The following is an 11,722-nucleotide window of genomic DNA, read 5'->3' on the forward strand; positions in this document are numbered from 1 at the left end:
TAACTGAAGTAAGAGTATGAAGGTGGGAAAAACCTACCAAATCGGTTTGTGTAAAGATACAGGCGTGCTTACTGGAATTTGGCCTGGCACACTACCTTGTACTCAGATATAATAGACACTTTATTTTATTCCCCCCCCCTTTTTTTTTCAGGGCATACTCAGTATCTACGACTTGTTCGTCGTTCACAAGCTGACCATCGTTGGCTGCTATTCTCTGCACATAATCAAACCTCATCGCCAGAGGTTTCTGCTCATCAGGCAAGGGCTGTTGGCTATTGTAGGACTACTGGCTCTGTATGTACGATGGAGTATCATGGGTTCTGCCCCGCCCACGTTCAAACCCATTGATGAAGCCAAGTATCATACTAAGAAAAAAAGCTTTCAGTACTTAAATACCATCACTTATTGCTAAGTTGACATGACAAAAACACAAATAAGCCTTTGAAAAGAAGTAAAAAATTGTTAACTCTTTCTTATCATTTCAGATGGAACTGCCTTCTGTTTGGCAAGGCAGCATTCAGTTTTCATGTAGTCAATATAATTCTACATGGCTTATGTAGCAGTTTGACATACAGTGTTGTTCAAGTTCTATCAAGAGGCCATAGTCCATCCACTGCATTCTACACAGCTTTGCTCTTTACTGTACATCCCATCCATTGTGAATCTGTAAGTTTTTTTAAAAAGAAATTTTGATAGAGCCACCAGCCATTTAAGTCATCAGTGTTCCTCTTCAAATAAGCATTGCCAAGATTCCATGCAAACTTGGGATGTTAATGAACTCAGCTTTCTTGTTGATAAGGCCCATGGGAACTTTTTTTTAATTTTCTAATGCTTGCTTGGGTGAAAAAATGGATGAGATGTTTAGATTTGTATAAATTGAACACATCCTTTGGAGCATTTGCCCCTACACCTAAGCCTCAGAGTGGGCTTTTTGTGTATGGAGTTAAGCTGATGAGTTGTTTAGGTTTCTGAAACAGTTTGATGCCATTCATATGCTGAACAGTACAAAGAGCCATACCTAGCTACTCAATTAGCTATTTTGAGTGGGTACCTACTTCTTGTTCATGTTTTTTAGTACCTAATCAGACTGTCTAATGGACACTTTCCTTATCTTACCAGGTGGCTGGAATAGTGGGCCGTGCAGATCTGCTTGCTGCATTCTTAGGGTTTGTCTCGATACTTGTGTACAAATACTGCTCCTCAACACACAATGTGCTGAAGATGATTTCTCTGACCATTACTAGTGCTCTGTTGTGTGTCGGAGCCATGCTGTGCAAGGAACAAGGCATTACTGTACTGGTAAGCAGGTTTTAACTTTTTTCTACTTGAAAAAAAAAAAAAAAAAAAAAAAAAAAATGTGTTTTGATAGGGGGGACAGCTGTAACAACGGAGGTCTTATTGTCCAAAATTAAAGAGAGAAGAAGGGGAGGATAGGACAAACCTAGCAGATCCAAGAATAAACCTAAAGTACAATAGTCCTCTACACACAGGAATTTCTTCAGAAAAGATACCCATTTTAATGTAATGTAATATAAGAACAAACCTTATCAGAATAAAGTTCGCGCCGGCGGGAATCGAACCCACCACCTGTCGCTTACGATTAGTCCACCTTCCAAGCTTATTATACTAACTGAAGTAAGAGTATGAAGGTGGGAAAAACCTACCAAATCGGTTTGTGTAAAGATACAGGCGTGCTTACTGGAATTTGGCCTGGCACACTACCTTGTACTCAGATATAATAGACACTTTATTTTATTCCCCCCCCCTTTTTTTTTCAGGGCATACTCAGTATCTACGACTTGTTCGTCGTTCACAAGCTGACCATCGTTGGCTGCTATTCTCTGCACATAATCAAACCTCATCGCCAGAGGTTTCTGCTCATCAGGCAAGGGCTGTTGGCTATTGTAGGACTACTGGCTCTGTATGTACGATGGAGTATCATGGGTTCTGCCCCGCCCACGTTCAAACCCATTGATAATCCTGCTTCCTTTCACGAGCAGTTTGTTATGAGGGTAAGAGAATGTTCTTTTTATGCTAGGTACCTACTAAAATAATAATAAAAAAACTAGTCCTAATAAGTATCTTCCTACATACTTACATTACCTACTAATTTCTGTGTCCGTGAGATAGTCATGATATTATTATGTCATCGTGTTGGAAGGATTAGGGGTTGAAACTCAAGACCCCTTGGACGTGCAGAAACAGATCTTGACTCCTTCCATGCTCTAAGATTTTTGCTAATTTTGTTACAGAAATACTACAAGTTAAGTGATGATATATGGAGGAGGTATAGATGCAAATCATTCAAAAACAAAAGGATAAGGCCAAAGCACTAGAGTAATTTTATGACATACATTGACAGATAGAACTATATCTATAAAAAAAAAGAACAAGTACTAAAAGAGGTTCAAGAAAAAGATGGATGTCAAGAATGAAAATGTCATCCTTATTCTACTTAAAGTTAGTTACTTGTTCTCATGGCTTGTACCTTAAAAATGAGAAGGTATTCCTACCCAGCTGTAAAAATTATTTCAAATCTTATTAAAGTAAGGTCTATCCAAAACAAATTATTTAATTTGAACTTTGCCTTGAATTTGTTACTCAAAGAGTAAATATGTCATTGTGTCCTTTGTAGGCCTTTAATAGTGACTAGGGAGGAAATATTTTTTCATTGTTGAATACTTAAAATTTGGTAGGTATTCATTGTAATTATTATAATACCTAGTATTTGAGTTAAAGTGTTTATAGGGTACATGTGATGTATGATATAAATTAAGAGACTTTTGTGTAATTTGATGGTGTGTAGTGTGCTGATTTGTGTTTCTTTTCATATCTATCACTTCAATTAGTTTGTAGATAATTAATTTTGTAGGTTTGTGCACCCCCATAGAACTAAACAAGTCAACCTTTCCTTTAAGTAGGTAGGTAGCTAAGTTCAATAAAATTTAATTGATTATTCTAAATACCTAGTGTGATTTTTTTCCCCTTCATACCTTTATGTTCAAAATAAATTTACTATATTCTTTTTTGTAGATTGACTATAATAACTTGATTTTTACTTTATAGGTTTTTTTTTTTTTAAGAGGGAGAAGTTTTCACTTTCAGTCCTTGTTTGACCAGCAGAGAAGAAGGTAAGAGGCTCACATTCTGAGCGAATCATATGATTTCTATTTTTATCCAATTCATATGGTCCGAATCAGTCTATAACTTTTAAAGCTGCGTCCACACATAGCCAACGGCTGTCGATCGACTAGTTGAATCTGTGTTGTAGATGCAGTGTGGACGGTTTCAGTCGACATCGATCGACGGCCCTCGACTATGTGTGGACACAGCTTTAGAGCTATTACAAGAGAAAATCCAAATGCTACAATTCGTGATATGCACAAGTGAGCTCTTTTACATTTAATGATTTGATCACTGGCGTCTTATTAAAATTTTCCCCAACTTTTTCCACCATTAAAACTATCTGCTTCCAGACACACACAAAAAGCCCACTCTGAGGCTTAGGTGTAGGGGCAACTACCCCAAGAGATGGGTTAAGGTTATACGATCTGCTTCCGGAGCATTTACTGCAGACACACAACTAGATATATATCTCATTTGCTGATCCCATGTCATTTCAGAGATGTACTCATCGCCACGTCTCTGATCATTGTGCCATTTCTGCCTGCTTCGAATCTGCTGTTCCGAGTTGGCTTCGTGATAGCCGAGAGAAATCTGTACATCCCCAGTCTCGGATTTTGCCTGCTCGTTGCTGTCAGCCTGAACAAGGCAGTGCAACAGTTTGATAAGCATAAACAGGTGAGTTTTGCTACACGGAAAGGAAGAAAAGTGGTTGGGTGGAAGAGCTCCTCCCTGATAACCTTTAAAAGAAGATTAAATAAAGTAAAAATTCAAATGAAATGAAAATCTTGTGGGAGGTGAGGAATAGAAATCCGTCTGGGACACTCTTATAAGTGACACTCTTTTTGCCTGCTCGTTGCCTGAACTCTTATGAGTCTTATGCCCGATTTTACCACAGAGGGTTTTCAGTGAATCCAGAGTTTAAGAAATGCTCACCTGCGTAAATCAAATGGGTGACGTCAAAGAAAGCCCTTGACGCTTATTTAACTTTCAGTGGTAAAACCGGCCTTTGGCCAAAGCAGTCCATTGCTTGATTACATGGATTTGTCTCATGTATTGGGGTAGTAAAAAAAAGACTCATTTTTTCCCCCTTACAGAATATCATAGCAGCCTTTATATTTGTGATGTTCATTCTGAGCGTACGTACATTGGACCGAAACGAAGACTGGAACAATGAAGTGCGATTGTATGAAAGTGCCATACGTGTGTCACCGCTGAATGCGAAGATGCACTTCAATCTGGGTAAGCAAAATATACCTATTACCTGATAGCTATGTTTTCAAGGTTGAAAAAGTGAGGTACCTACCCATAAACTTGGTTGTGCACCTAGAGTGGAAATGTTGAGAGGGAGGGAAAAACTTAAGATCACCCTGTTTGTTTCTTTGTTTCAGAATTCAGAACTTTTATCTCTAGCTTTTAATTTAAACATAGGCAAAATAGTTCTTAAGATCACCCTGTTTGTTTCTTTGTTTCAGAATTCAGAACTTTTATCTCTAGCTTTTAATTTAAACATAGGCAAAATAGTTCTAAGAGTGACAGAAGAAAAATGGTTTGACTATCAAATGTTTTACAAGAAAAACAAGAGACTGTTTGACAATCTGGTTCCTTTTGTTAAGGTTGTTGCAGAAGTAGTATTTTTCCAAAATGACATCACTCATGAAGAATTGAAAAGACTTATCAAGAAGTTGAGACTCTGCAAGGTAAGATTCAGAGGATTCTAGTTGGTCCAGTGGTTACACCATGGCATCCCTTGCATATATTCCCAGGATTTAAATATGCTATTATGAAGCTGTCAAAAATTGCATGAAATTGGATTTCAATTTCATCACATCAGGTCATTTTTGGGTGTCCTTGTGTTGATCTAGGGTAGGCTTGTCCAACTCGCGGCCCGCGAAGGCCCGCCTAAAAAAATGAACAAAAATCACACCTTCTACGTTTGTGTACCAAAGACGTGAATGTCAATATTCACACACTTGTGTCAGCTGCAGAGTGTCCACAGAAATTGCACTAATGTCATCATGTGGTAAGTTTTCATAATAAAATAAAATTATATTATAACTCAGTCCTTGTTTGACCAGCAGAGAAGAAGGTAAGAGGCTCACATTCTGAGCAAATCATATGATTTCTATTTTTATCCAATTCATATGGTCCGAATCAGTCTATAACTTTTAAAGCTGCGTCCACACATAGCCAACGGCTGTCGATCGACTAGTTGAATCTGTGTTGTAGAGGCAGTGTGAACGGTTTCAGTCGACATCGATCGACGGCCCTCGACTATATGTGGACACAGCTTTAGAGCCATTACAAGAGAAAATGCAAATGCTACAATTCGTGATATGCACAAGTGAGATCTTTTACATCATTTTAATGATTGATCTTAGGCTTCTTATTAAAATTCTCCCCAACTTTTTCCACCATTAAAACTATCTGCTTCCAGACACACATAAAAAGCCCACTCTGGGGCTTTGGTGTAGGGGCAACTACCCCAAGGGATGGGTTAAGCTTATACGATCTGCTTCCGGAGCATTTACTGCAGACACATAACTAGATATGTATCTCATTTGCTGATCCCATGTCATTTCAGAGATGTACTCATCGCCACGTCTCTGATCATAGTGCCATTTCTGCCTGCTTCTAATCTGCTGTTCCGAGTTGGCTTCGTGATAGCCGAGAGAAATCTATACATCCCCAGTCTCGGATTTTGTCTGCTCGTTGCTGTCAGCCTGAACAAGGCAGTGCAACAGTTTGATAAGCATAAACAGGTGAGTTTTGCTACACAGAGAGGAAGAAAGGTGGTGGAGTGGAAGAGCTCCTCCCTGATAACCTTTAAAGGAAGATTAAATAAATTAAAATAAAATGGAAATCTTGTGGGAGGTGAGGAATAGACATCCGGCTGGGACACTCTTATGAGTGACACTCTTTTTGCCTGCTCGTTGCTGTCAGCCTGAACTCTTATGAGTCTTATGCCCGATTTTACCACAGAGGGTTTTTAGTGAATCCAGAGTTTAAGAAATGCTCACCTGCGTAAATCAAATGGGTGACGTCAAAGAAAACCCTTGACGCTTATTTAACTTTCAGTGGTAAAACCGGCCATTGGCCAAAGCAGTCCATTGCTTGATTACATGGTTTGGCTTTGCCGATTTGTCTCATGTATTGGGGTAGTAAAAAAAGACTCATTTTTTCCCCCCTTACAGAATATCATAGCAGCCTTCATATTTGTGATGTTCATTCTGAGCGTACGTACATTGGACCGAAATGAAGACTGGAACAATGAAGTGCGATTGTATGAAAGTGCCATACGTGTGTCACCGCTGAATGCGAAGATGCACTTCAATCTGGGTAAGCGTGCAAATGAAACTAGCCCTTTGTATTTTTCCAGGCGTGTTCTATCAACTGATCAAGGAATATGACAAGGCTGAACAGGAATATCTGAAGGCAATCTCCATTGATGCCTCGTATAAGAAAGTGCACGAGAATTATGCCTCGCTCAAACAGCAGATGGCAAAATTGAACAGAAAACTGGATAATAAGCAATCGATTTCGTAAATCCAAGACTGAAAAGATAGGTACGTAAAGAAATCCCCTTTAAAAGTATAACCAGTGGTAAGACAAGTTGTATTTTCCTTTCGAAAACTGAGACGATTTCGCCTCTTCCGAAGCTCATTTCTCCTCTTTTAAAGGAAAATACGGAAATTAGTTTAACCACTAGGTGGCATGGTAGCGCCTGTACTAAATCATTGGAAATCCAAGATAGCGCATTAAAGACTGAAAAGATACGTAAAGAAATCCCCTTTAAAAGTATAACCAATGGTAAGATAAGTTGTATTTTCCCATCAGAAACTGAGATCTCTTCTGAAGCCCATTTCTCCTGTTTTAAAGGAAAATACGGAAATTAGTTTAACCACTAGGTGGCATGGTAGCGCCTGTACTAAATCATTGGAAATCCAAGATAGCGCATTCCCAACCATATGAGTCGAAGATCAAGGGTTCAGTTCCCTCCAGTTGTTTCCGTTTTCAAAAGGAAACCGTTTCTTAAAGGAAAATACCCCTTTAGTGTTAGGCCCCCTCTATGGTTGAGTGATCAAGAGCACTGACTCTCAACCTGAAAATGTTGGATTAGAAGAGGCGCCTGCTAGTTAGAGGTGCAGTTTGAAGCACTTTTTGATTTTTGTTTAAATATTTTTTCTCATCTCTTTAGATCTCGAAATTTTGTTTTCTGGGTAAGCTCCAGCCTTCCTATATCATCTGATGTGTCTCTAGTCAGGGCTTACCAATTTAGAGTAACACTGGATTGATGTTAATCCAAAAACAAGCTGTACTTAGCACGATTAACATAATTATGTAGCTCTATTTCAGATTAAAAGATCTCTTGTTTATTCGACTTGGTAAGCTCCAGCCTTCTCATGTCATTTAAAGGCCGGTACACACATGTCTCTCCTACGCGATATTTTGCGAAGATTTCATGTCCGAACGAGTGAAATTTGCATAAATATTGCATATACACGCAACGATCTGTCGATGTCGAAAGACCAGGTATTGAGACATGTAATAGCATTTGTGTCAGTCTCTTAATAGCTTCTTCCACCTTTCCACCTAATAATAAGTCTGTCATTCCCAATTCACAGGTCGTCAGGCAGCCGAGCAAAACAATCAGGCCCTGGCTGTCACATATTATCGGGAAGCAATTCGACTCAATCCTACCTATGCTCAAGCCATGAATAACCTAGCCAATCTATTACGATTAGACCAGCCTCATGAAGCCGAGATCTTGTTTAAGAAAGCCGTGCAATATGAGTAAGTAACCAAGATCCAAATCTTTCTCAAACATATTATCGGGAAGCAATTCGACTCAATCCTACCTATGCTCAAGCCATGAATAACCTAGCCAATCTGTTACGATTAGACCAGCCTCATGAAGCCGAGATCTTGTTTAAGAAAGCCGTGCAATATGAGTAAGTAACCAAGATCCAAATCTTTCTCAATGGATCACTATAATGCGATGTTGCGCGTGGTAAGTGTCTGGATGGGTGGCCATATGGGCAAACGCATACTGGCTTTTCTCGGCCCCATTTGGGGTGGGTGAGATTAGTGAGTAGGCACAAAGTTTGTCATCGAATGGTGAGAAAACCCCCGTCACCTTAGTAGTTATGTAGTGATGCTACTAAACCCCTTGCAAAAATCTTTTTTTCAGACCAGAACTCTCTTCCGCTTGGAATAATCTGGGCATACTGCTCAACAGTCAGAAAAGGTTCGAGGAAGCGGAGAGATGTTACAGCAATGCTGTCAGTGTGGGCCGATTGAGGAAGAAGAAAGCGGACTACTTGTACAACCTGGGAAACATGGTAGGTGATCATTAATTCAAGGTGTACTTTGTCTTTGTGATATGTATGTCCAAGTGAGAATTAATAGACGTCCACAACGGAGTACCGACCCTCGACCATAACCATAGCCTAGTACCGACCCAAGGGAAAAACAAACCATACTAATGAATAGAAGCGTCCTCAACGGAGCCTTGGCTATAGCTCCGACCCTCGCAGAAGAAATCGAGCTGAGTATTTCCACCAAATATTGTTCAGAAGAACGCTTTTGAATCTTTGGTTTTTCAACTATGATTTTTTCTCTTGGAACTTTTCTCCACTTCATAAGACTTGACTTTTTACACGATTTTTCATAAATCCTTTTAATCTTTTTTTTACCCATTTGGAAAATCATGAATTTTAAAGAACCTTCTGACAGTATCTGACATTACTCTGTTTCAGTATTTGGACATGGGTGATCGCACCAAAGCTCTGAACACCTGGCTCAATGTTACAATGCTGGATCCTTTCCATGTGAAGAGTTGGCACAATATTATCATTATGTTTGACAGTCTAGGTAAGTAAGATTAATGTTGGATTTCACCAATATTTATTCAATCCTTAGAACTACTGTTAAGCTAACAATCAGTTAAGATCCATTTAATTTGTAACAGGGCTGTTAAGCTAACAGGCTGTTTGAGGCTGGAAAGAATGTTGGTGTAACCCACTATAAAAAGATTAAAAATAGATCCACGCGAAAGTAGTGTTAAAGCGCCTTGAAGGAAAATAAAGGAAGAAAAAAAAAAGTTGATGGAACTATTAAAAGTATTTAAACTAAAGTTTTACCCTCTGCGTGGTCTCAAGGGTTATGGACAGCTGAAGGCTTCATGTGAAGAGCTGGCACAATATTATCATCATGTTTGACAGTCTAGGTAAGTAAGATTAATGTTGGATTTCACCAATATTTATTCAGTCCTTAGAACTACCGTTAAGCTAACAGTCAGTTAAGATCCGTTTAATTTGTATGGGCTTAACAGGGCTGTTGAGCTAACGGGCTGTTTGAGGCTGGAAAGAATGTTGATGAAACTCACCATAAAAAGTTTAAAAATAGATCTACGCGAAAGTAGTGTTAAAGCGCCTTGAAGGAAAATAAAGGAAGAAAAAAAAAGTTGATGGAACTATTAAAAGTATTTAAACTAAAGTTTTACCCTCTGCGTGGTCTCAAGGGTTATGGACAGCTGAAGGCTAACCACCTCAAAGGACAGGAACGGCACGAAGGACACAAAGGAAAATTTCTGGTGTCTTACCTTGATAAAACTTGGGCCCATACACCCTCTATTTGGCGACAAGCTACCAATTTACTTCTATTAACATCAGCTAGTCTGACTGGGGTTGGAAAAAGCCAGCAGAACGCCATTTTCAAGTTTCCTTATAGCCTATCATTATCGGGATAGCAACCATGTTTGGACTTTCAACGGGACACAAAAAGCTAAAAGTCGTTGTTTTTTTTTTCTTTCTATTTGCAGGTAACTTCAGCCGGTCTGTAGCGATGGCAGAGCGAGCGTTACGTCTTCTACCTCGCGATGCCTCCCTACATGCAGATCTTGCCTATAGTCTTGTCCAGATGAAGCGATATAACGAGGCTGAGGTACACTACAAAGCGTCCATTCAGTTGAAACCTAACACGGCCCTCTATCATGCTAACTTCGGTGAGTCATTTGTAGGAAGAAGAACATACCGATTTGACCTCCCGATTTTTCTAATGTCCATTAAACAAATGTAATTTAAATGAGAGTGTTCCCACTACACACGACACGATTTTTTTTTCCGAACGACACAAAATGTCCTATAGGCAATGTAGTTTGAATGAGAGTGTTTCACTACACACGACACGATTTTTTTCCGAACGACAAGTGGGAACGGGCTCTAAGACAAAGGACACTCCTCAAACGGGTTGTAAGTCGTAAGACAGGAACGGCACGAAGGACACAAAGAAAAAATTGCTGGTGTCTTACCTTGATAAAACTTGGGCCCATACACCCTCTATTTGGCGACAAGCTACCAATTTACTTCTATTAACCTCAGCTAGTCTGACTAGGGTTGGAAAAAGCCAGCAGAACGCGATTTTCCAGTTTCCTATAGCCTATCATTATCGGGATAGCAACCATGTTTGGACTTTCAACGGGACACAAAAAGCTAGAAGTCGTTTTTTTTTCTTTCTATTTGCAGGTAACTTCAGCCGGTCTGTAGCGATGGCAGAGCGAGCGTTACGTCTTCTACCTCGCGATGCCTCCCTACATGCAGATCTTGCCTATAGTCTTGTCCAGATGAAGCGATATAACGAGGCTGAGGTACACTACAAAGCGTCCATTCAGTTGAAACCTAACACGGCCCTCTATCATGCTAACTTCGGTGAGTCATTTGTAGGAAGAAGAACATACCGATTTGACCTCCCGATTTTTCTAATGTCCATTAAACAAATGTAATTTAAATGAGAGTGTTCCCACTACACACGACACGATTTTTTTTTCCGAACGACACAAAATGTCCTATAGGCAATGTAGTTTGAATGAGAGTGTTTCACTACACACGACACGATTTTTTTCCGAACGACAAGTGGGAACGGGCTCTAAGACAAAGGACACTCCTCAAACGGGTTGTAAGTCGTAATGAGAACACTATCGTTAAGATGGATTTAGTATTTTAGACGTTGCAAATGAAACTAGCCCTTTGTATTTTTCCAGGCGTGTTCTATCAACTGATCAAGGAATATGACAAGGCCGAGCAAGAATATCTGAAAGCAATCTCCATTGATGCCTCGTATAAGAAAGTGCACGAGAATTATGCCTCGCTCAAACAGCAGATGGCAAAATTGAACAGAAAACTGGATAATAAGCAATCGATTTCGTAAATCCAAGACTGAAAAGATAGGTACGTAAAGAAATCCCCTTTAAAAGTATAACCAATGGTAAGATAAGTTGTATTTTCCCATCAGAAACTGAGATCTCTTCTGAAGCCCATTTCTCCTGTTTTAAAGGAAAATACGGAAATTAGTTTAACCACTAGGTGGCATGGTAGCGCCTGTACTAAATCATTGGAAATCCAAGATAGCGCATTCCCAACCATATAGGTCGAAGATCAAGGGTTCAGTTCCCTCCAGTTGTTTCCGTTTTCAAAAGGAAACCGTTTCTTAAAGGAAAATACCCCTTTAGTGTTAGGCCTCCTCTATGGTTGAGTGATCAAGAGCACTGACTCCCAACCTGAAAATGTTGGATTAGAAGAGGCACCTGCTAGTTAGAGGT

General features: G+C 39.6%; 1 protein-coding gene across 1 annotated transcript; it reads left to right on the plus strand.

Moving 5' to 3' along the window:
- The first annotated feature begins 16 nt into the window (after window positions 1-16).
- Window positions 17-11,641, plus strand: LOC103515709 (transmembrane and TPR repeat-containing protein 4-like). The gene is made up of 17 exons (XM_026828302.1): window positions 17-22; window positions 152-357; window positions 450-666; window positions 1,120-1,299; window positions 1,779-2,022; window positions 3,086-3,131; window positions 3,624-3,801; window positions 4,221-4,365; window positions 4,606-4,823; window positions 5,187-5,212; window positions 5,708-5,885; window positions 6,318-6,462; window positions 7,749-7,917; window positions 8,315-8,465; window positions 8,883-8,997; window positions 9,947-10,129; window positions 11,165-11,641. The coding sequence occupies exons 1-17, from the start codon at window positions 17-19 to the stop codon at window positions 11,329-11,331; spliced, it is 2,574 nt and encodes an 857-aa protein (XP_026684103.1). The 3' UTR covers window positions 11,332-11,641.
- The last annotated feature ends 81 nt before the right edge of the window (window positions 11,642-11,722 follow it).

This window comes from Diaphorina citri, unplaced genomic scaffold, assembly GCF_000475195.1.
Source record: "Diaphorina citri unplaced genomic scaffold, Diaci psyllid genome assembly version 1.1 scaffold1402, whole genome shotgun sequence".
In the NCBI taxonomy this organism is placed as follows: Eukaryota; Metazoa; Arthropoda; class Insecta; order Hemiptera; family Psyllidae; genus Diaphorina; species Diaphorina citri.